The 24,716-nt window shown below is 29.7% G+C and overlaps 3 protein-coding genes and 1 long non-coding RNA gene across 5 annotated transcripts; 2 read left to right on the top strand and 2 right to left on the bottom strand.

The window, feature by feature from the left end:
• Nucleotides 1-428: 428 nt before the first annotated feature.
• Nucleotides 429-5,319, top strand: ScsbetaA (Succinyl-coenzyme A synthetase beta subunit, ADP-forming). The gene is made up of 11 exons (XM_074115758.1): nt 429-578; nt 701-781; nt 859-1,133; nt 1,524-1,686; nt 1,835-1,937; nt 2,015-2,176; nt 2,270-2,413; nt 3,076-3,236; nt 3,485-3,604; nt 4,447-4,620; nt 4,823-5,319. The coding sequence occupies exons 2-10, from the start codon at nt 716-718 to the stop codon at nt 4,609-4,611; spliced, it is 1,359 nt and encodes a 452-aa protein (XP_073971859.1). The 5' UTR covers nt 429-578; nt 701-715; the 3' UTR covers nt 4,612-4,620; nt 4,823-5,319.
• Nucleotides 5,320-7,501: 2,182 nt separating this feature from the next.
• LOC141447855 (gamma-tubulin complex component 3-like) lies at nt 7,502-21,029 on the bottom strand. Its single transcript, XM_074115754.1, has 16 exons — nt 20,745-21,029; nt 19,323-19,516; nt 16,856-17,011; nt 16,238-16,370; nt 15,468-15,596; nt 14,763-14,881; nt 14,109-14,288; nt 13,444-13,683; nt 13,231-13,367; nt 12,795-12,937; nt 11,329-11,524; nt 10,213-10,417; nt 9,988-10,132; nt 8,778-8,998; nt 8,368-8,607; nt 7,502-7,783 (listed from the first exon to the last, which is right to left on the bottom strand). The coding sequence occupies exons 1-16, from the start codon at nt 20,821-20,823 to the stop codon at nt 7,625-7,627; spliced, it is 2,676 nt and encodes an 891-aa protein (XP_073971855.1). The 5' UTR covers nt 20,824-21,029; the 3' UTR covers nt 7,502-7,624.
• Nucleotides 21,030-21,171: 142 nt separating this feature from the next.
• Nucleotides 21,172-24,440, top strand: Tango11 (transport and golgi organization 11). Of its 2 annotated transcripts, XM_074115765.1 has the most exons (7): nt 21,172-21,325; nt 21,605-21,822; nt 21,900-21,932; nt 22,052-22,146; nt 23,253-23,389; nt 23,665-23,865; nt 23,943-24,440. In XM_074115765.1, exons 2-6 carry the CDS (start codon nt 21,609-21,611, stop codon nt 23,861-23,863), a joined length of 678 nt encoding a protein of 225 aa, XP_073971866.1. In that variant the 5' UTR covers nt 21,172-21,325; nt 21,605-21,608; the 3' UTR covers nt 23,864-23,865; nt 23,943-24,440. The 2 variants fall into 2 exon arrangements, with proteins under 2 accessions (XP_073971866.1, XP_073971867.1); XM_074115766.1 differs by lacking the exon at nt 21,900-21,932 and having other exon boundaries at nt 21,174-21,325.
• Nucleotides 22,205-23,253, bottom strand: LOC141447865 (uncharacterized). Its single transcript, XR_012454634.1, has 2 exons — nt 23,083-23,253; nt 22,205-22,811 (listed from the first exon to the last, which is right to left on the bottom strand). It is a non-coding gene; the product is annotated as an uncharacterized lncRNA (long non-coding RNA).
• Nucleotides 24,441-24,716: the final 276 nt, after the last annotated feature.

The raw sequence follows: 24,716 nt of genomic DNA, 5'->3' as shown, positions 1-24,716 counted from the left end.
ATATTACATTGACCTCTATTCTAATTTGTGACTAACTTCGAAATATTTTTGTACAAAACTTTTCGTAATAATTTCTTGTTACCCCTAACAATCAGATTTAGCTTACCTACATACCTTAACTAATTTGGCTCTTTATTAAGAGGTATTTGTTATATTCTTTACTAAATAAATTATCAACTGTCTGACTATTAATGGGCATAAAACCATGAGATTAATAATTTTTAGCAGTTCTTTAAAATAATAAGCAAATGACATAGTAACTATATTTTTCGCTCTACTCTGAAGCAGTGCTAATGCTAAGTGCTACATCAAGACGTATATATCGCACATTTAGGATTTATTGGTTAATACTTTAACAATATCAAGTAATCATTATTTTTACTTTTTGGAAATGCAATTTGATTACTTAAAATTCGCGGTTCGTTGAAATGATCACTCCCCACCAAAATATATATAGTAGAAAAAATAGATTTTGCAGGACAGTCAGCTGTTACATTATCTATAGTGAGGGTTACAATTCGATTTGAGAGCTAGCATATCATCTTTGCTTAGAACGTAAAACCATCGGTAAAATTAAGGTATTTTCGATAAATTATAAATAAATTTGAATAGGAATTTTTATTTACATTTGTTTTGCCTTTGTTTTATTTTAAAATACGCCACTGTTTCCTTAGAATAACATTCTTTTCTAACTCGGTAGGTATAAAAATAAATCATGGCAACCATCATAAATAGAAGTTTGACATCTATTGGTAGCTTCAGCCTTCGAAATTCTACCAAAGTAAGTAGTATTGTTTATTTATTAATTTTCTAAGTTATCGTACTATTGATCAATAGTTTAGTAATTTGTAACCTCAGATATTTAGCGCTACTTCAGTTGGAGCAACCTTGAATCCAAATTTCGAACAAAAACGCAACTTAAATGTCCATGAACATATAAGTTATACACTTCTAAGTGGAGCTGGAATACCTGTACCAAAATTTGGTCTTGCCTCAACCAAGAAAGAAGCCGGAGACATTGCAAGGAAGCTTAATATCAAAGATATCGTTCTAAAAGCACAAGTATTAGCTGGTGGTAGAGGAAAAGGAAGTTTCAAGAATGGTCTTAAAGGGGGCGTTCGAATGGTTTTCAGGTACGTACGATTTTGATTTTAGCTTGGATATACTAATGCGAAATAAATTTGCGCAACAGTCCATACCTAAGACGGGGGTTTTAAAATAATATATTTAAATTTAAAGGTTGGATTATTACTTTAGTCAGTCAATCAGAAGCAGCTTTTAAAACAAAAAGTATAGTTAATACAATATTTGGGATTGTACTGTGACAATAATAACTGCCAGTCTCTAATAATTGCAAACAGTTCAGAATAAAGTATGGTGGTAAAAAGAATAGCTTATAGTATAGACAATTCCAGGAAGTATAATTGTTGTGTTAGGAAAATTGGTACCGTTTTAACGTCATACTTATCTAAAATTGAAGATCCTATTTATAAGGCAATTAAGCAACCTAAATTTTGTTACAGCCCCGAGGAAGCTGAGAGTATTTCTGGACAGATGATTGGAGAATATTTGATAACTAAACAAACTGGTGAAAAGGGGCGCATTTGTAATTCCGTAATGGTGACTGAGAGAAAATTCCCAAGAAAAGAATATTATTTTGCAATAATGATGGAAAGAGCATTCAGTGTAAGTGAGCTAGAATATTTAATTATTTTATCTTGACTTTTATTAGTAATTGTTAGTGTTATTAATTACATATGGCTGCAATAATAAAAAGATTCACAAGAAAAAATTTCTTAGTAACAGTAAATAAAAGCTTTTTACTTTAAAATAGGGACCTGTGGTTATTGCATCATCTCAAGGTGGAATAAATATTGAGGAAGTAGCAGTCGAGAACCCGGATGCTATTCTTTATGTTCCGATTGACATTACTAAAGGTAGTTCTATCCAGTTAAAACATTTTTGTCGGAAATAGATTTACAAATTATTTTCGAATGTAGTTTTGTTTTATCAGGCCTGACCAAAGAACAAGCTGGAGACATTGCCACTAAAGTTGGCTTGAGTGATAAAAAAGAACAAGTTTCACAAATGTTGTTAAATTTGTACGATTTATTTTTGAAAAAAGATGCATTACTCATTGAAGTTAACCCTTATGCAGAAGACTCAACTGGAGAGTGTTAGTATATCATTAATATAACGTATGTATTTACGATAAATGCAAATTAGAAGAAGAGTTTTGTGATAAAACTCCGATAATGTTTATTTTTAGATTTCTGTTTGGATGCAAAATTTCGATTTGATGATAATGCTGAATTCAGACAAAAAGAATTGTTTGATTTAAGAGATTGGACACAAGAGGATCCAAAAGAAGTGGAAGCTGCTAAACACAACTTGAACTATATCGCTTTAGATGGTGAATATAAATTTACTATTTTTTGAATAAATCATATTAGAGTCTCGAAAAGAAGATTAAACTAGAAGTTTGATATCCTCTAAGTGGTGCAAAAAAAGTTTTTGTTGACTTCACTCTCTCCTGTTTTAAGGCAGACTTTATTACTCGAGATAACGCTTTAAATTAAGTATATCACTTTAATTATATTTTAATATCTGATCGTGTCAAAGTTTAGGTGTAAATTGTGTGTGTTATTTGTGCGGGTTTATGAATGTATTAGGTTGGGATATCCGCCGGGAGGCCAAGAACCCTGAAGAGTGGATTGTTAATGTTCCTCTACGGAGTTTCTTAAAGAATAAGTTTGTAATATTAATTTTACTAATATTTTATACATATTATTATTTGTCAATTGAAGCAGCCTCAACGTATAAAGGTTTTGGGCGCACGGAGTCTTCTTATTGCACTGTAAACCTTTAATGTTCACTCGCTATAGATAACTGTCTATCACCGGTCAGGAGCTGTAGAGGCTATAGAGAAGAAATTATTAATATCTGAGTTTTTAAATCCACAGTTGTAAAAGAAGTGTATCATAATTTTTATTTTGCTGGATAAGATCTTTTTAATTTCTTTTGAACATTTTAATTAAGCTAGTATGTTATTTCTAAATACAAATTTTGCAATAGGTGATATTGGTTGTCTTGTAAATGGTGCTGGATTAGCTATGGCCACTATGGATATTATCAAACTCCACGGAGGAGAACCAGCTAATTTTCTTGACGTCGGTGGTGGTGCTACTGCTAATCAAGTCAAAGAAGCATTTAAAATTATTACAGCTGATCCCAAGGTAGTGAATTTGAATTGTGAAATTATTTCATGCATCTAGCTGCTAAATTAGATATCATAGATAAAGACAAACGTACTCTACTATATACCATCTCGCATTGACCAACCTAGCCGTTCGCTAGATTTTTTTGCTAAGGAGAGGGCAAAATAAAAATAGCCCATATATATTTTTTAAAAAATATATATTTAAGAAATTATCAATACCATACCTTAAAAGTAAAGCATTTTCTAATTTAAAACTTTTTTTAGGTTTATGCTATAATGGTGAATATATTTGGAGGAATAATGCGTTGTGATGTAATTGCCGAAGGTATTATTGCTGCTGTTAAAGAATTAAATCTTAAAGTTCCAATAATTTGCAGACTTCAGGTAAGTTAAGAATATTAAATAAAAAAAATCAAATTGATGAACTGATAATAACAATGTTATAATCATGCTTAATATTGCGAAGAGCTCCAACCTGACATCCCGAATACTGATCCCCTTGGTAACCCACACCCAAGCAAATATCTACTCTATCATCATCACAATTCCTTGTTATACTGTATTTTGTGTTATCCTAACAGTGTAAAGTACGACTTAGCAGTGGGAATATATTTTTCAGTTGGTAGTTGGCTTCAACCACTTCTTCTATTATGTATTATCTAATTTGTATTACGCCAATTTTTAATATGTTCTCTTTTAATAGAATTTACAGAAACAGACGTAGTTTTGAATTTTTTCAGTAGGTTTAAGAAAATAAAGTACTTCTGGAATGATAGAAATTGATTACTTGCTCAGAGGATTTTTTTTGTTAACTAGAAATATTGCAACAAGGCTAAATTTGCTGTGTACAGTTTATCTAAAATAAAGTGTATTTTAGTGAAGATAGAATTAATTAAATATTGTGTTTTTACAAAATGACTTTTGATCTGGTTTTACTATATGATTATAATAACATTGTTTAAGTTATAGTGAGTTTTACTTACTTAATTTTTTTTTAATCCTGCTTTTTAACGACTAGTCTAGTAGTTAGTTTAAAGTCAGAAGATTAGTATGATTTCCAAATTGAATAAGTTGCTTACTTTCCAATGCTGACGACTTGTCTTCTTGAATTTGTCTCTCTTCTTAGCGATGTAGGGATGATAATCTCATGACAGTAGATAATCTCGTTAGTTAACTAATTTATGTAGAAAGTATTGGAAGATTCTACGTGTACTTTTGTTTTACAGGGTACAAATGTTGATGATGCTAAAGTGTTGATAGCACATTCAGGAATGAAAATATTACCGTGCGATAATCTTGATGAAGCCGCTCGTCTAGCTGTAAAACTTTCCTCAATTATTGGTCTCGCTCGAGCAGCAAAACTTGATGTCAATTTTGAAATGCCTCTTTAATTATTTAAGGTGGATATTGCGTCTTCAAGACAAAACAAACAAAAATATTTTTGTTAGTCGTTTAAGTAGATTGGATAAAAAATTGAATTTATCAACAGTACTCGATAAGTGAATTATATTAAAAGTGTAAATAAGTTCTAAAAGCATAATCGTTTATTATAATTTTTTTTAAATCTTCCCATAAACAAATAATTAACTAACTGGATTTCAGGGGCAGTTGTTTGCTGCAGCATTTTATTTTATAGAAAATACTGGGATTATGTTGGAGATATTGAACTAATTCAAATTAAAGGAGATTATCTTGTACGTATTGTAAGTAATGGATTACTGTAAGTCACTTATTATTATGCAATATTGCAATTATCCTAAAATGGAAATGGACTGATTTTATTATGCTTGGAATTTTTCTTTGCATGTCTTTTTTCAAAAAGAAAAAAAGACGAAACTTAAGTATTAAATTTAATATAAATATTAATATAAGGTGAAAGTTGTATCAGAAGTAATCTCTTGGTTGTAACTTAAAATATGACATTTTTTTTTTCATTGATTTCTTTTACTCTGGTAAGAAATAAAATTTTACTTTCTCACATTGTATAGTATTACATAATTTTATTTTCACACTGCGACTTTGTTACCAAATATTTATTTTGTATTTTTATTGTACTTTTACTAATGTATTTACGTTAATTATATAAAATTTTATTGTCATTATTATTTTTTATTTATGGCCTTTCTCTTAAATTTATTACGTATTGATCACATTATGGAATTTATTTGCATCAGTCACGTTAACAGTAGGAAACCTATGCTTCCAAATAAAGCACCTAAAATTGTTCAGGAATTTATTAAATTCTAAAAGTTATCTCAGAAACCAAGAATCAGAAGCAAACTAATATTAAAATAATTACCAAAGTAATAGTGACTAAATTAGTAAAATATTAAAAAATAAGGAACTAAGCCTGCAAATATAAGGAGATGCGGAAGATATAGTGATTTCTTAGTCCATAATCCTTCTTCCTATCTGAGATGAAATAACCAACTGGATAATACAATTAGGTGGTTGGGTTGCAGAAATTTGCTCGTAAGTGAATATTTTAAAGGAAAATTGTTCAAATAACTAGAAGGCAATAACTAAAAGCAAGTTAGATCGCAGGTTCGAAATGAAGTGTATGATATTGCGACTTTGTAAGAAACGTATCAAAAGCAGGAATGAAACAATGTTGATATTTCCCATTTTTTTTAATGAAGCTTCTAAATCTTAGTTTTTTCTGGATATAATTATGCCAATATTATTTTCTTAATCTCCAAAACACTAGTGTGCTAGCTCTTACCCCAGTATCATCCTTTCAAACGTCCCACTTGTTATTTAATGCAAAATAATGCAGACTACTTCGAACCAAAGGAGCATCAACCTAATGCTCGCTGGCACACTTCCCTGCTCCACCATTTTCCTTAGTTCGTGTTGCTCAACCATGAGTTTTTGCTCTGCTATGAGTGAAACAAATTTTGTGATTGAGAATTTAACGTTGAATGATGTCCACTCTTATCTTGTGAAGATCACTAAACTTCAAATAAATTCGTCTATTATGCATTACTTCCTGAAATGTAGAAAGATGAAGAAAAAACTTCTATTGACATTTCTAACGAAATTTACCATGGGAATTCATGAACAGCCATAACTAATACAAGCAGTCAACTAACCATTTGAAATAAATACATTTTAAGAACTTAAGACTGTTTAGCACAGCATTTTTGTAAAAAAGTGTGAATGTAACCATTATTCTACTCTGAAGAGTCCATCCTTTGCATAAAGGTCCAATTAGCTTTCGTGAACGAGGAATAATTTATCTTTTATGTAATTAAAACTATTATTGGACTGTTAGCTCCCCAATTCCTACGAAATGAAAATCATAAAAAATTTTAGGTGAATATTACAGAAATTACCTTATTATTTACTGAAACTAATGATTTTGAACAATGAGTTGTTCTGTTAAAATTTACTGAGGACGGCTCAAGTTTTTATACGGTGCTAAGTGCAACCAGTATAGCTATCCTTTCCTTTTAGGTGAGACATTTGATTCTTTAAGTTATTTTCAAAATTTAAGGATGATTTGTAGCTGACAAAGAAAAAGGATACAATAATTATTTTCTCATAATAAGAAGTGAATAAAAAGTAACGAATATTTCACGCAAACATGACTTACAGAATCAGTGCTGATACTTACTCTTACGTCTGCACTAATTTATAATATGAAGAATTCTCCACAGCAAAAGAATTTGATACATAAAAGGCAGTTGAAACTGAAGAGACAATTGCAAAATTATTTTTTTTGTTTAGAATTTTTTTTATAATTACTTCCCACCTGAACAAATGTTCAAAACCTACTAAGACAATTGAAATAAAACACCTTTGAGCTAACTTTAATAGGTACTGTAGATAACCTTTTTCTACAAACTCTTCATTTATGTTACCTACAGACGAATAGTAATAGAAGTAAAGAAATCTAAACATATTTGCTGTACACCTACTTTTCACCAGATTAAAATGTTTACTACTTATATTTCTAATAAAACTTTTTAAATAAACTACTTAATTATGAGAACATTTTATTTTGTAAATACTTTTTAAAAACATAATCATTTTAGTAAAGCGTTAGAGTTTATAATTTTTATCACCAAAACAATTTTTATGTATGTGGTAACAATTATAGAAAAAAGAGAAAAGAAAAGCAGGCTAAAACATGATAAAAAAAAAAACTCTAAAAAGGTTAAAAAAAACTTCTAGGGACGTTATTATCTACAGTAAATTTTTTATAATTCCGGGAAAAAGTCTTTATACTGCTATTCTAAAAGAAAGTTTAAATATATCTTTAAAAATAATCACAGAATATACAACCTTATAAACTTATATTTACAAATGAAAGAAATAACTTTTAAGAACAAGAAAAAAGATGAAGATGAGAATTATTTGATTTCTTGAGTTATAAATTGGTCTTTGATTTTTTTTTTTTTTTCACGGCAATAATTCATTGCAGAAACTATATTTCATGGAATCTGTAATTCTAGAGTCACCTTTTTTATAATAATCATTAAAATCAATCCGATCGCTGAGTACAACCAATTCATTGCTGCTTTCTGAAGATAGTGCCAGTAAAAACTTTTTCAACACCCCCTATAACAAAAATTTTATTAATAAATAACAGGTGGTAGCCGTTCTTGACCAGTACATGATAAGATATTGTTTCTGAGGAACCTTGAGTTTTAGACAGTTTAAAAATAAGAAAAATCTTTCTCTGGTAAAAAGTTATAAATAAATCTCTTTCATAAAAACAGCACATCTCACACATTCTCATCAATTTTGAAATCTGCCGAAGCCTGTAACACTTTGATGTTGTTAGAAAATAAACTCTTCATATCGGAAAGAATCTCCAGGTACCTACGGTTTTGAATAGAATTTGTATTGTTTTCTATTCCCTCGGGATATGGTTGTATTTTCTTCTACTTTACACCTCACGGGTGACATTCCTTGATATTGTATGGCGCTGCTAAATCCTCAAACCGCATGATTTGAGCTACCCGAAACTATATGCTTACTTATCGCACAACACACTCATAACTGGAATGAATCTTCGCTCAATTTAACTATCGGAAAATTCTTGTACTTATAACATTAAGGTTATGCTCAACTTTTAAATCGATCAGTATCATCTGCGTAAAATAAATGTTGTAATAAATTATTATAAAATTGTTATTTACCTGATAATTTCTATTTATGATATCATACTGTGCTCTAACTGAATCGAGAAATGATTTAAACTCTCTCTTTTTCAAGTAATTTTGAGCTTCTTCATTATGGCTGGTTCCATGAAGTTCTATTTTCTTTTTCCTTTCTGAATAATATTCACATTCATTTACTACACGATTAAAAAACATTTCTTCCAAGGACTCTAATTCATAAACCAAATCCCAAATTAATCGAAACTGATTTATGAATACCTGTAAAACAACAAATGTTTAAAATATACTTAAAAAAAAAAAATTGTAATGATATTCCATTATAAGTGTCAAGCTACGTTTCGATTGGCTGGAAAAAAAGCCTCATAAAGTTAAAATAATGTTTCAATTATTACAAAAGGAGAAATTATTGACATATTTAAAAAACTTACCCTTGATTCATCACGATGAAAAGTTTTAGTCTGAATTAATTTTATAAAACTGTCGTGAGCTTTAATTACTTCATCAAAAGATCTAGCTTTTTTGTACTCTTGTAAAAATTTTTCCCACAAACATTCAACTACTTCAAATAATATGTAGTAATGAAATTGACGAGCAAAATGCAAAAATTCTAAATTTAATTTATCCGCACACATAATTACTCCATTTATATCTGAAAACAAAGATAAAAATGAAAAAAGTTGTTTAACGAAACGTAATTTTGCTTCATAAATTATTTTGTTAGGCCATTATATGTTTAATAAGAATATCCATACTATAGCAATTAGATAAAATAAGACACTGACGTTTGGGAACGCATTCCATAATGATTCATTTGAAATTTATTAATGTTTCACTTATACCTCAATAAAACTAAACTCATATGGCAGAATGGCATCAGTTTCATGCCAATTACGCTTTAAATACAATAAATATAGACCAAACAAGGAACAGTAAACAAATTTCACAATAATCAACTCATTCAGACTTTAAAACGTCTAACATAGATAAACTTTTGAAAAATCAAAACTAGACAACCACAAATCTACAATAAGCAATGGAGGATGATAATACTGACAAAAGCTCAACATTACGAAAAACTAAATTATATCAGACACCTCTTTAAAAGTTTTTACTTTAAATATTCACAATCGAACCAATAAAAAACAAAAAAATGGTAGTTTTTTTTTTTAAACTTGTTCATTCGATGTTGCGGAATGTAAGTCAGCAATGCAAAATAACCGGACCCATAAGTATAAAAACATTTATGTTATATCATCACCTCCAGAAGCCACAAGTAATTTGACAGTAACTCGGTTAATAACGTCCGGATCTTCAAAGGCAGCGTTAATTCCACGAATAACAGTTCCCAGTAAACTCATTAATTTATAAGCGCAACTAACATTAAATTACTGTAATGACTGATATTAAAACAAGGCTATTCATCGATAATATTGCCTATGACACATATCGCATGTTGGTAATACCGCATTTTTGTAGGCCAATTTAGAAATCATGAAACAAACACAAAAAAATACGAATACAAAATAAAATATACCTCTTCAAAACTGAAGTAATTAGGCGCTATCACCCTACTACAGATATTCTTTAAAGGTCTAGTTTAAGTCGATCTTGCAGTCACCTAATAACTATACAAAGTACCTGGAAATTTCCTCGCTAACAAGTTTAGATAATTTTTTGTAGCCCATCGTTCTTTCCTCAAACGCAAAAGAATAGATTCCATTCGCTTTGTTCTCCAGAGAAAATTAAATACTTGGCTATACGCTCCTTCACTTATCCTAAGAGCCTGAAAGCCCCATGAATAAATAAATATTAACTTTTACAGTTTCAGCAAATATAAAAAAAATATAAAAATTATATACTTACAGCATCTAGGGTGTCATGCATTAAGTATTGAAGCCCGAAAACATCCGAACCCCAATCACCTCCAGAAGCCACAAGTAATTTGACAGTAACTCGGTTAATAACGTCAGGATCTTCAAAAGCAGCGTTACTTCCACGAATAGCAGTTCCCAGTAAACTCATTAATTCGTAATATTGTAATTTGGAAGCTGGTTTTCGCATCTGGGGTCTAGGTTTCATTTTAAGAATATTTCATTAGAAATTTATAAAAAAATTAATCAGCTATTATTTTGGTAAAATATTTTCCTATTTTGGTACCAAATGCAATATACTAAAATTATGACCAAAATGATAAACTAAATTTTAATATTTAATAATGAATAACAATTTTAATAAGGAAAATTTAATAATTTTTAATAATGAACTGAATAAGCATACTAATTATAGTGAAAGAACAAAATAAATGGAACCTAAATTTGAACCTAGATTTGTGGACGAAAGTAAGGATTATACATTCTTCAGAATGATTTGGGAATTTCAAGGTGAAAGGATAAGTTTAAGCAAATATTTAAGTTTAAACTCACGCTGCTACCTTTTGTAGTATTTCTAAACTTCCATTTCACTTTAGAGCGAAGACTTTATTTACAAGAATCAATTTTCTATGAATAATATTTAAATTGGAAGAGACAATTTAAAAATGCAATGAGTTAAGTAATTTTATTTTTAACCATATTGTCATTGTTACTAATAGTGCATCTAGCGCTGGTGTAACTTAACAAATAATTAAAAAAAAAAAAAAATAACCATGTATTATGCTTCTTAAGACAGCAGTTTAATTATGGTATTTGGCAACTTTCTATTTTTAAAAAAATTGAAAAAAAGATAACATCGTATATTATCTTTAACTACATTATAACCAAGATTTAAACCCGCAAAATCCAGCTGAGACGAAATTGTTGTTAATTATACAAGAAACAACCTTTCAAGACTTATAATCAACACAAAATTTATAATAAAGAAAACAAGGAACCAATAAACGTATTTGTAGTTAAATGTTCTTAAACTTATTTGGTTTTAGAAGCCATATGTATCGGCATTAATCTTTACCATAAACTTTTTCTAATTTAAAGATAATCTTACTCAACGAGATCCATGAAGTAGTTAACAAAATCTCCTTGACCTAATAACATATAACGGCGAAGCCCTTGAAAATGCTCAAATAATTTAAATTTATCAACTAATGTATCTAAAACAAGTTTAGATGTTTCATCTGTAACAGCAGCCACAAGATCTGTTAATTCACTTCGAGGATTTCTTAAATCTGATATGTTCGCATCTGAAACATGTAAGATAAAAATAGAAAAATAAAGGCAGTTTAAATCCTTTCATTGATTCAAATGATGTATTATTTATCATTAAAATAAATACACTTATTTAATGGATTAAAAATTAATACACTTTTTAAAAAAAAAAAAAAAAAAAAAAATTATAACTGAGCTCGATGCAATAACCACAGTAAAATCTTAGACGAACCATCAGCTGTATGTGTATCAGCATCTTTTAAACAGGCGGCTTAAGTTAATTCTGAAGTTGTATATTGTTTTATTATTTCTTATTTATAAATCAGTTTTTTATAATATCCAGTACCCATCTTTAACTTAAGGTTAAAAAAAAAGAAAAGGTTACATGTGAAAAGGCAACGATTATGGTGACACTGAATGATATCACATATCACGGTTACATATGTATATGTAAAGCAATAAGGCTAAATGTTCAACTGTTCAAGGGCAACTGTCCCTAGAATTTTCCATTCATATGTAGAGACAACTGAGTTTCAAGAAGACCTGGTTCTAGCAGACACGTCTAACTTCCTAAAGAAACGAACGGTACATGCTAGTAATGTAACGTGAATTCCTGGCCTACTTTTTGCTCATGGATACCCCTAACTGTTAAAGAAATATGTCAGTTAAAGATATTTTTTAATGAAGAATTAAAAAAAATATTGCTTTCCCTCAAATTTATGTTTATTTTTATGACAATTCCAACGTAACCCTCCATTTTCAGCGAGGAGCTTTTAGTAAGTTCACGTGAAAAGCAAAACCTCTTAATGTCAAGTGATTTATATTATTATAACCTTTTTTTATGTATGGTCCGTGTTCACAAATTTTATCCTGACATTTGTATACTTAAACAACCTGCCTGAGTTTTAGTCTTGATTGTATTCAAATGTTCTCACACAGTTTTCGAGATCAACTAACTCTAGGTAAAGGAAACACAATAGGAAACTTAAGATTTTCAATACTAGAAAAATCATATTGGTATTATGAGCTAGAGATTGCGTAGAGGAACAATAAACTAACAGTTGCTCACATCATCTGCTTCTCCATAGCACCTAGAGGTGAATTGTTTTTGATTATGAGTTGAATAAAATCTGGGCGCTAAGATCCCTAAGAAATGGCTAGTCCTTTTCGCTCTAAGGGGCTTTAATCATCTAATCTTCCTTAAGAACCAATTTAGGGATAGTGCCAATTTGTATCAATTATTTAACGTATTTATTGACATCTTAAATAGCAACCAATAAACAAATTTTGTTATCGTTTACGTACCTTTCATTCTTTTCAATTTCTCTCTCATCCCCACCACTGGTATCCTTTCCTCACATATTACCGTTAAAAATTTAATTGCTTTTCCAGATCTTAATATCATTGAAGCTTGGTTTTCAGAAATAATATTCGGCATAAGCGCTGAACTGTAAGAAAACGTTTTGCTGATTACGGTCTAAACTTTCTCAATTACCTCTAATTCAAAATTTGTCTTTAAAACAGGATTTACAGAATATTTATTAATATATTTCTGACAAAGGTAATAAGAAGTGTGGCCTTTTTACATTAGACAACAATAACAAAGTTTAGGTTCAACCTAAGCTTAGACTTCAAATTGACATAAACAGATATTTATTACAGATTGCATCACCGCCTAGCTCTATCTAAATGAATAAATAATGTCAAATATAACACTGCGCAAAATATTCAAATATCTCACCGTAAAATAAACTTATTTCTCCAGATATCACGATCATGGCATTCTGTATTTATGGCGATAAAAAATTCGTCATGTGGATCACAAAGTTCTCCTTCAACCATCCATGTGCACATCATATTCATCAAAGGTCTCTCGGCCTAAAATAAAATTAATAAAAGTATCAAAATGCACCTAATGCTAGGTAAAAATTATAACACTACTCCAAGAACTTACATGAGTCACTATATCATCCAATATTGTTGAATACCGAGGATCGCCATGAAATCTCATTGGATATAAAGCTGTAAGAGCGGCACCGCCTTTTGTATTTTGTATTGCATTAATTACATCACAAATAGTCTTCAACGTTCCAAATGTTTGGCTAACATTAAAAAATAATCTAGCCAGTGTAATTCGATGTTTTTTATTACCTTCCCTGCTGCTTTCAGCTTGGCAATCACTTGGTTCAACGAACTGTTAATAAAAAAAGAAAAAAATTATCGAGAAAAATGCAAGAGAATTGGATCAGCACGCAAAACATGTAATACAAAAAAGAGATGAGAACTATTCACCGGTTCAATACGCTCAAAATGTATTCAATTGCCAAGGAGCTTTTGTAATCAAGTGCTTAAGGAATATTGGATATACGTCAAACGGTACTCCAAAATAGTTAAAATTCTCTTGTAAATTTAGTAAGAGAGCCACTAGACAACAATATTTAGTAGCCGTTAGTTTTCCTATTTTTTCAAAGGAAAATACAACAGTTTTATCTTATTTGACCTTCAAGCAATTCTCTTGACAATAATTATCCAGAATTTTCAGATTAATCAGGGCATTCACCCTGAATAAGCTGCAAAGCAACAGTTATACACAAAAATTAATAAATCAACATGTCATACCTCAGATTGTATGCACGCAATCACTTTGTAATATTCTTTCAATAATTTTCGTATAGCTGACTCAATTGCTCTTAAAACAGCACCATTTTTTAACAACATCTTGCTTTTGTTGACGATATTGTTATGCAAATATCCAATTTCCATTAGTTTTAAAACAAGATCAGGATAAGGAACCTTTACCTAATAAAAATAAACAAAAATGGGAAATCGTCAATTTTCTTAGATATACGGACTTTCTCAGGCTGCATTTCTCAACTAACGAATATTTAAAAAAAAGTTCAAGAATTTACTTCCTTTAATATTTATTTATGATAGCAAAATATGGAACTGAGACGGCACTTTGATGTAAGTAACTTATCTTTCCCAAAACTCTAAAAATACATTTTCTTAGGAAATTGAATTAAAATAAAAAAAACATGATTTGAAGAGTTTGATCGGAAATCATACGGTAATTAACAAATATAAGGAATAGTGGCTTCATGTTATTTTTCTATTTATACATAAACGGCAATAAGAGGAAGTCTTAGACAACAGATTTCATGAGATCTCCCAACACTTCAAAAGTTGATGGTATCGCAAAAACATACAACAGAAAAAAAGTAAATGCACTAATTTTCTAAGACTTAGAGTATGAAAAAATAAATAAATAAATACCTGCGGATCTATAGTGAAGCCACCAGTATGATCTAACTTTATCACCGATCCAGGCAAACCTTGGAAACAATAAGACAATTCTTTGACAATCTCTGCTTCAGAAACTAGGTTTGTATCATCTAGAAAAAATAATTTATATAAATATCAATATTTTATCTTTAAAGTAAACGAACTATACAAAATTATTGTTGATATTATCATTATTATTTAAAATTTTACCAGAGAAAAAATTATAAGGTGCAAAATTAAATAATTGTTTTGATTTTTATTAAAGTATTAAAGAAAATTATTTTTAAGATTTAAGTTAAAAATGTCCATTTCAGTTTAATCACAATCCTTGTAATTTATAAATTAGTACCCTACTTATTTAAAAATCTCTTTATTTTTTTTCTGAAAATTGTGGATATTCATTTCGAAGAGAAATCCAAATATTTGTAATAGATGAAGTATAAATAGGAATATGTAAAATTTAATCACTACTGGTTTATACCACCGCGCCTAAGAGTTGTTTTTAGTCATGTGTTCCCCAGCTCTCATTTTATCTTTTATCTTTCAGTGCGAAAGAATTTTTTCATAGAAGTTCAACATTGGGAAGAAGAAAATGAAAATAAGAATTAAATAAGAGTTATAAGGAAAAATAAAACCACTAAACAAAAATTTCCACATAAAAAATAACATATATCCTTAATCTAAATTTCTACTAACATGTTGTTATTCGTTTTTGTACTGAATTTGACGCAATTTGTGAAAATGAATCGGCAGAATAACATCGTGGAACACTTTCATTCGTTCTTTTATCTTTTGTTGATGACTTTGATTTTTCTCTTGATGTAACTAACATGAAACAAAACATATTATATATCAAACAAAACATGAATATTAAGTATTAAAGGCACATTATTATTGTATACTGATGCACCTAGTTATACATACGACTTTATTATTTGTATTTTGACGCATGTCCTTTGGAAATTTAAATTGTAATTCAGAAAGAGAAAAAGTATCGAACAAAAAAATAAAAATTGATTAAAACTACTTCAATTACATTCTTAATTATTAGATTTGTAAATACACTTTTTCTTCTACTATTTCTAAACCAAATTAACTCAAAATGGCAAATTGTTCGGACAAGAGCTAAGAATCTGATGTCAATACTCTTTACGAAAACTGTTTTGCTCTAAATTTATTGTACATAAGATCTAATGTACTTTAAAAAAATTTCTCAAAGAAAGTATTTTCGAGTCTTCTGGGTGCTACTGGACGATCGTAAAAAGTTGCAACTTGATAATTCTAGATACTTACTTTTACTTCTGCTAGTTTTTGGACTGTAAAAATTAATTAAGTAATATTTGACTGGACTTCTTTTTTTCATCTTTCGCAATTTTATAGAAATTATTGTCTAATTTTTTTGTTGTTGGTACTCAAAAAAGTAACCATCTTAAAAATGGAAAAAAAATTATATTAATAGCACTTACTTTTCTGAATAAAGTCATGATCAATTGAATTACTGAATCGTGAGGAAGAATTAACGCTTTGAAATGACAAACTACTTTCAGAAGATGGAGAAATTACACGAGATGCAACAAGTGGCTTTCTTTCAGTGGAAACCTACATAAGCACAATTTATAATTAGTACTACAAACAGTATTGGTGGAACAAAAGATTTACAAAAATCACATAAAACTAAAGCATTTAATTTTTTTCTCCAATTTGTAGTACGCATTGCACTACCTGCTTTTGCGCAGTGTTTTTTTGGTTACAGACAATACAATAACCTTCAGTGAACTTTAGAATGAGAGGAAGAGAATAGTCTAAGGACTCATACCCAGGAGTTCAGATGTTCTTCCAGGGAGTTAGTTGCCATCAGCAAATTTCCTCCCAAACTTTCGAAATTTACATCAATTTTAAAATGATAATGAAAAATAGATAGTTGGAGCTGATCCACATTTTAGAAATATAGTTACTTCCACAGTTCAAACTAATTACACAGAAATCTAAGATTTATTGTAACTATAGTCAAATATATTTATGTGATTCGATAACTTTCTTCTAATTTCTGTGCAATTTTATTTCATTATTTAAAGTTAATTTACCTTGCTCAAAGATGTAAAAGAATGATTTTTATGCCGAAGAGTCGTCAACGAATGGTTAAGAATAAAAGGTTCTCTTTCTTTACTTTTGTGCTCCAGTTCACTTAACTTCAACAAAAATATTAAAACGGCATTCTTGTTTTTTTGAAGAGGATCAAACTGCAAAGAAAGCACATCATAAAAAGCAATGAAACGCCTAGCTGCATGATGGTAAGGTTTTTGAAGCGCTGGCCAGCTTACATCCTCACAATGCTTTGGAACAAACATTAATTTAGCCAAAACAGATGTGCAATGATATCTTGTGAATAACTTTGAATTATCACTACTGGGCCTTTGAGCTATTATGCATTAATCATTACACAAGGAATTTGAAGGCAATAAGCTTCAGTAAGTAACAGTAACAAATTATCCCGTTTTCATTTTCTCGTAATTATGATTTTTTATTATCACGTCAAAAGTTTGCTTGAAGCGTGATGCGTATCAGGAACGAAAACATAAGTCGGGATTGTAAGCTCAAAATTAAATCTTGGACACAGTGAGTTCCCTTTTTTGATTAACTAGAGGGTTTTTCTGCCGGAACTATCTATACGATTAATTGAACAGAATTTAGTTACAGTATTCGAACGACTTCCACAAGCCAGCTCGAAATGAACGAGGCTATCGTAGATCCACTTCACAACGTTACATTTTTTCAGAAGGAAGAAAGAATATTGCCAATTTCAGTAATTATTTTTTATTTTTGTCAACCTTTCAACCTAGGAACTAGGCCATCTTTAGAGCTGTGGAGCATATATTTTACAGTAAGTAACAAAGTTAGTATGTAATTAAAATGATATAAAAATTAGTTCACAAAAATTAATTACTTTATGCTATTGACAATTATAAAATTATTTTTACATTGCTTTATGTAAGGCTAGCAAGCCTCCTGTCCTATCTGCTTATGTACTGAGCGTAGTCGGTTTTAAATGTTCAGGTTAGTGAATAGCTCAGTGTTGCCAAAACCGATGAACAATACTCTACAATTACATTTCTCTCAAATCTTTAATTTCCTGGGAGGATATAGTTGATTGGCCTTATCTTTATTCAAATTACTTTAGTTTATTTAAATTTCAGAAATAAATAAGCTTTTTAACGGCAATAACTTTGCTTTGATAAGGCGAAAATCATTCGAATTTTCGTCTTCACCCGGGAGAACGATTGCTGGGAAATGGGAAAAAGTTGAAAAAGAATGCATTGACAGCTTTTGCCGAACACATCGAACTAGTTGCCTACTAGTTGTGGTGGCAGTTTCGGATTGAGTGGCCACTCGCCAAATTCTATTCAATTTTTTTGACACCGAGTATGAATTCGCTTCTACAGCTTAAAGCTTGAAGAACAAAATAAAATATATCTAGCTCACCATATACGAAGAAATATTCACTACATTGATAAAAGAAATGTATTGCTACCTCATGGATAGTCATAATCTTATATTCGAAACCGATTAGAATGTAAGCAATTCTTGGTATTCTTAACGTGTTAATAGCACGTTTCACCCTTAGAAGAAACATAAAACTAGAAGTGTTTAGAGCAAACGCCATTCATGAATAGTGTGGAAAGTAGGTACTACAGAAAAATCTAAACAATGGCTAAAGTTAAACCAGCAATAGTTCTGGAAACGATTTTTGTTCTCAAAATCTAAGTTTTGATATTAGTTTAAACAAAACAAAAAGTACTGATCTCACAAACAATAGAAATTTGGATTCAACTGAAATAAAGAGAAGGAAAACTGTTTGCTCTTGTTATAAAAAAAAAAAAAAATGAAAATAACAAGCCCAACTCGGTGGAGGACTGCTTTTTCTAATTAATTAGATAGATATTGCGATATTTATTAATAGATTAAATTTATCCACCAAAGCATCTGTGTTTTCGCTAATTTTAGGTGGTTTCGGATTTTCATTCAACAGTACAGGCTGATGGACAACAGTTTGAGTGCCAGAAGCTTTATAAGCGGAAGTCAATTCACATCATCAAACTCTATTTCACGCTGAAATAGAGACAGAATATTAGGAAAAACATCCTTCTATGACGGACAAAATTAAATATTATTTCTAGATAAATCAATAGTCATAGATTTCCAAAGCATCAAAAAGAATGCAAACAGTATTTCTACCGACAGATTACGATATTGGTGGGCTTAATGGCATTTTGAGAAAAATAAGATACATTGGTACAAACTGTAGGAACCAATTTCCCAGAACTAAATTAAAGTAGAATTAAATCACTATGTTTTTACAATAGTTCAACATATGAAGCATATGAAATAGAATATGGCAGAAAAGAGGTCCCTGTATTCTAATGCTACTGCTCGATAATTTGTTAAGAAAAATATCAGACAATCCAAACTATCTAAAACATAATAAATACAATTCTCATTGCTGGTCAAGTGCTTGACCAACCGGTATAACAGATTTAAAAGTCGTTCAGATACCTCATTTCGTCTCAATGCTCTAAGTAATTGATGCAATTTTGGAACATCATTTTGTTTATTTAAAACTGCCAATTGGAATTCAATTTTCCTTGATAGTGAACAGTCATCAAATTCTGGAGTAGCATCCTTCTGGTTTTGTCTCGTTAATTGAGAAAGGTGCACAACAGATCTGGCAATGGACTTTTTTATAAGTTCTGCGAATTAAAAAAAATTAAAGATTTAAAATGTTAACTGTAGTACCATTAGCAAAAATAAATGAAAATCAGGAGAAAATAATAATGATTATATGTAGTGATTTACTTTTCTCAAGTGTATTCTTGAGGAAGTTGTCACATCGATTATACAATCTTTTGTTTTACTTTTTCATTCCTCTTTAGCAAATGTTTATAAAGGGCGTTAAGCATATTTGCCAAGTATCATCCAATTACCTACCTTACTTTTGTTCAAGTACTTCTGTCCCTTTTGCACATTTAAAGTAAACATATATTTTTGACAGCAACCAGACTAAATTAAACTGATAAAGACCGTATAAAGAAGAAAGTTAAAAGCAAGGGGCCGAAAAAAACAAGCGAAACTCAAAAAAGAAAAGTAAAAAGGAAACTAGCAAAATATAATGGAAAGGTTGAATCCTTTTTCTTATTGGAAGTTTTTATAGTTGGTAGCTTTGTTAAGACAGTAAAGAACAAAAAAGATGAACCAACCAGTATTCTACCTGTGTGTAATTATATATTTTAAGAAAATTAATGTTCTCGTTTATTGCTCTTCTTGCAGAAAACATTTGATTAAAGTTTTGTAGAAAAGCCAATGTTTCTGTTATTTTTATGGAATGTTATTAACTTATACTTTTACTTACAAATAAAATTTACGTAGTATTTAATACCTACTAGCATATTTTTAAATTGTTAATGCGATTAATTTGCAACATTAGATCCAGTGATGTTAAAAATAAAGAATTCAGTATTTTATCTTTCTTAAATATCGTATAATTTTAAATGAACTAGAGACATAAATCTAGTGCTAACACGTATTTTATCTTATTTCGAATAATAAGGTTCTTAATGCACTTCTTTTTAAACAAATAAAACGCAATGTATCTTCATCGGAATTCCTCAGTAAGAAATGTGGCTAAAAAAACACGCATTTCTTCAGATAATTTAATTAGAGCTTTAAAATGTAAATAAAAACTTTTAAAATTAGTTTCATAGATCTACTCTTTCCTTCGTTATTTATTTAGGAACTACGGTCCATTAAGTATTTAGATTAAAATCTTTTAAAAGAATGAGTTGCCGTCAATTCTGGTTTACTTATTTAAACACACCTTAATACGTATCGAGCCATATGAACAACATTCAAATCAAGTTTCAAGTACTAATCTTAAGCCTTTTTTAATAAAAAAAAAAAATAATAATAATAATAATTTACCTGGTGGTAAAGATCCACATTCGTGCGTACATAATTGTTTCAGATTGTCGAATATGTTTATTAATTCCCTATCACCCATGGTAATTCACGAAAATCACCAGTGCAACTCACCGCACTTCTAGCATTGATAAGTATCAGATATAGGAGCGCAGAAGAAAGCACCTCCCACAAACACTGTAAGGAACAAGCGCAATACGAAAAACGAATTATGAGATAGCGAAGGTAATAAATACCGCCAACTGAAGTGAATTGAAATTCAACTATCGATTCATCGATTTAGTGATCGTGGAATTATAACAAGTTATTTTCTGTTAGCGATTCACTGGTAACTCAATTTTATTAACAGTAAATACTTCTACAATGAAATATTCTTTTTGTTTTCTTATCTGATTATTTGAAAGTTTATAGTTATAGTTAATCATCTGATCCCAACGTTACAATGATAGCAGAAGCAGCAGCTGATATTACCTTCTATCAGCAACTCTAAGAATCTTTTCATTTTTTTTTTGTTTGGAATCGAGTAGAGTAGAAATTATTAAATTTAGTTTACCCATTTAAATTTAGTGCAAAGAAACTCTAAGGTAAGCGAGTTTATCTAGTTGAACTCAAAAAATAAACATTATGAGAATTTTTGTGAAGTGATTAGTCTTAAAGTTATTAATGTTTCAACCGTCTATTTCAGTAAACATATCATGTTTATTGGTCTAAAACTGTTGATGATATTCAGTGTTACGCTAAAAATTTAAGGAGGTTCTGTGTAAAGGCTTGCCTTAAAGTTATTTTTAAATATTAATTTATAGGGATAAGCATGTGATTTAAGTAAAATCATAACACATCCGTTCATCTAATTTTGTTTTTAGAATTATGTCTAAAGGAACAGCTTCACCAAATTTTTCGGGAGAGACTGATCATTTCTACGATCCAAATTTCACTGCAGAAATAAGCCAAAAAATGAGGGTTCCAAAGAGAATAAATGTTGATGGAGTAAGCGACCTCCCAATAATGAGACCAGAATATTCTAGCTGGGATCCTCCTGAACAACTGGACATGCGGGTTCCAGAAAAAATTGTGCTGACAGGTTAGTTATTAATAGGTGCTATTTTCAGCTATGTAGAATAATTAACTGAAATATACAATACCTTCACTGTTCTTTAGAGGAGCAATTATTAGAAAATAATATTATCCAAGGTGAGTTGTTCTTTTTCCTATTATATCGTAACTCGTGTACGTGTATGCTTGAGTTTAGTTAGAAACGAACATTACTTTACATAATGTAATGAAAGCTTTTCTTTATCTCATTATTTAAGATCAAGATGGACACTATGGAACTCGGACTCTTCCAAGGGAAATTACTTTAGATAATGCAATAATGCCACCCGATCCTGGTATAATAAAAATTCAAGTAAGTTAGCTGCAAAAGTTACTACTTTTACTTGAAATAAACATTTTTAGGAGAAGTAAGAACATTTTTGTTTATAAGCCTATTTATTTTGCCTAAATTCAGTGAGTAATTTATTTGTAGGGGAAAATCCTAATTAAAATTTATTTCTGTTTCAATGTGCATAGGTTTTGAATAATGATCAATAAACAATTAAATGAATAAATCTTACACTTTGGTGTTTGCACTTGGTTATATGTGACAAAATTTCGATTAGTTGTAGTATTCGTTCATTCAACTTCTCTCTAATTTAGCTATTGAATACCAACTTAATACATTGATAGCGACTTGAAAAAGTTATATTATAATTAAAACAAAACCTCTAATTTTACATTTTGTAAATATTTTAAAATCAGCGAAAATAAATGACGACTTCTTCCTCCATGCTAAGCTTTACCATCCATGATGTAGTTTGGGGTATTCTTCAGTTATATATTCGATGGCTACAGATGTTTAAGACGTCAGCTTTTCTTTTTTTTCGCTCTTATCAGCGTGGTATGTATTGTATCATCCTTTTGTTTCGATAAACACTTAATTAAATTTTAGTTCGAATCTTTTTCGGGCCACACTCTTACGAAAAGCGTCTCATATTGCGATGTGATAAATTTTTAACACTTATGATTATAACACTGCTTTTAGGAAAAGAAAAATTTGATAATTAAGTGAAATATATATTATGAAGTTTAAAGTGCTCAAAAACAAGTAAACTCAGAAATAGCCGGATCGCAAACAAGTATTAAATTGTATATGACCTACACAACTCTTGAAAATTCCAACTATAATTTCATAAAGTGTGCACAGCACAATGAAATTTAAATGATTTAACTTTGACAGACAGGCGTGAGAAGTATCAGTTTGGTTAAAAAAGTATTAAATTTATTGAATTTGTATTAATTTTACCTAAACCTTCTATTGCTCCTAACGAAATTATCCTTCAGCTTTCGTCTTAACATTGTTAACTCCTGGATTTATATAAAGAGATATACACATAAAGGTATCCAGAGATCATTTGATCCTTTGATATAAAATGATTTATCCAATAATGTGATCTGTATATTTTAATTTTTCAGACTCCTCCAAGAGTTTTGACAATTGATGCAACCTTCTCAGATGAGTATCAGCAACCTACTCCGGTCTACAAGGAAGTGAAAAAACATCGTCATCATGAGAGCCAACTTGAATTAGTTAACAGAGATAGCAGCTTAAAGTAAGGATAAAAGCTAAGGAAAATTGCTGAATTATGTTTATAAGAATTTAACTTATTATTTATTTAAATTCTTACTGTAAGGCACTTAAATTCTTGAAATTTCAGCTCAAAATTATAACCGTGTTAAAGGATCAGTGTGCTCAATAAATACTTCTCCATTTTCCTGAGGAGGTAGCACACAACTACCTCCAGTTTTTTACAAATTATTTTATCCATTAAAACATGCGGAGTATTTGACGTTTTTAAGGAATTTAAATTGTAATTTTATGTTACAGTGAATCTGGAACAATTGCAGAAGGAATGACATTAAATGAGGAAGTGGTACATTTGAGAAGACAACTAGCTAAACTAAATCGGCGAGTTATGTCAATTGAACTAGAAAACATGCAACGTCAAAATCGCGATAAAATTATATATGCTTTAGGTTTAGCATATTTCTTTTTTAAAACTGTTCTTTGGTTGAGTAGATCATGAGTGTAAGTATCCAAGAAAAAGGAGCAAAATTAATTATACGTAACATTTCTGGTAATTTTATTTCGAAATTTTATTTCAGATTGATTCTGTGAAAAATGAATTTAGTCTTCTCTTCTGCTATCTTTGATACAAATATTTAAAGTATGCCTGTGCATTAGATTATTGTTACATAATGTAAATACTTTCTTGTTAAAACCAAAAAGGTAATCTGTAATCTGTACATAATGATATTCATCTCGATTATCTGTTATTATTCAGTTTAATCTACAAAATAATAAGATTTTTAATTACTTAGATCAAAATCAATTATTGGCTGTATGTTTTTTTAATTTAGATTAATAGCATCATACTAATATCAATTTCGTATGTTAAGTTCAGTGTGTCCAAATTTAAAACGCAATAAGTAATTTATATAATTAGTGAATGATGATAAAACAAGAAAGGTAATGAATGGTTTAATGTTTCTTTTTATTCAATTTTAGATTTCAATCATATATTTATTTCACTTGGCAACTAATTTTGTATTTTTTTTTTGTAATATTTTACTAAGAAAATAAAATGATGTGTTGTTTAATTACTTAATTTACACATTTACAACATCGTTATTGATTTAATAAATCATCTACAAATCAGAAAGTAAAATCAAAATTATTGAATATTGAGACTTGACAATGTTTATATTACCTATCATCCTAAATGACTTAAAGGAAGTCTCAAAATCAATTTTTTCCTGGAAAATGTTTCCAAAAATTTTAAGTTTTAACAAATTGGGAATATATTAGATATTAAAAGTAATCCTGAGAACAAATGTTTATTATTGATAGTAAGGAGGAGTGAGATAGATTCTTGCGAA

This window comes from Rhodnius prolixus, unplaced genomic scaffold (assembly GCF_049639745.1).
Source record: "Rhodnius prolixus isolate KJV_2025 unplaced genomic scaffold, Rpr scaffold_13, whole genome shotgun sequence".
NCBI lineage: Eukaryota > Metazoa > Arthropoda > Insecta > Hemiptera > Reduviidae > Rhodnius > Rhodnius prolixus.
Note: the sequence above shows the minus strand (reverse complement) of the source record. Positions and strands in the feature narration are given on the sequence as shown.

Excerpts from the sequence above, each read along its gene's own strand:
- ScsbetaA (XM_074115758.1), top strand. The coding sequence starts at position 716 with ATGGCAACCATCATAAATAGAAGTTTGACATCTATTGGTAGCTTCAGC. Across the intron at positions 782-858 it reads GCCTTCGAAATTCTACCAAA|ATATTTAGCGCTACTTCAGT; the intron begins GTAAGTAGTATT and ends TTGTAACCTCAG. Across the intron at positions 1,687-1,834 it reads TGATGGAAAGAGCATTCAGT|GGACCTGTGGTTATTGCATC; the intron begins GTAAGTGAGCTA and ends ACTTTAAAATAG.
- LOC141447855 (XM_074115754.1), bottom strand. The coding sequence starts at position 20,823 with ATGGGTGATAGGGAATTAATAAACATATTCGACAATCTGAAACAATTA. Across the intron at positions 13,684-14,108 it reads TTGCGTGCATACAATCTGAG|TTCGTTGAACCAAGTGATTG; the intron begins GTATGACATGTT and ends TTTTATTAACAG. Across the intron at positions 7,784-8,367 it reads TCATAAATAGAAATTATCAG|GGGGTGTTGAAAAAGTTTTT; the intron begins GTAAATAACAAT and ends TTTTTGTTATAG.
- Tango11 (XM_074115765.1), top strand. The coding sequence starts at position 21,609 with ATGTCTAAAGGAACAGCTTCACCAAATTTTTCGGGAGAGACTGATCAT. Across the intron at positions 21,933-22,051 it reads AGAAAATAATATTATCCAAG|ATCAAGATGGACACTATGGA; the intron begins GTGAGTTGTTCT and ends TCATTATTTAAG. Across the intron at positions 22,147-23,252 it reads CTGGTATAATAAAAATTCAA|ACTCCTCCAAGAGTTTTGAC; the intron begins GTAAGTTAGCTG and ends TTAATTTTTCAG.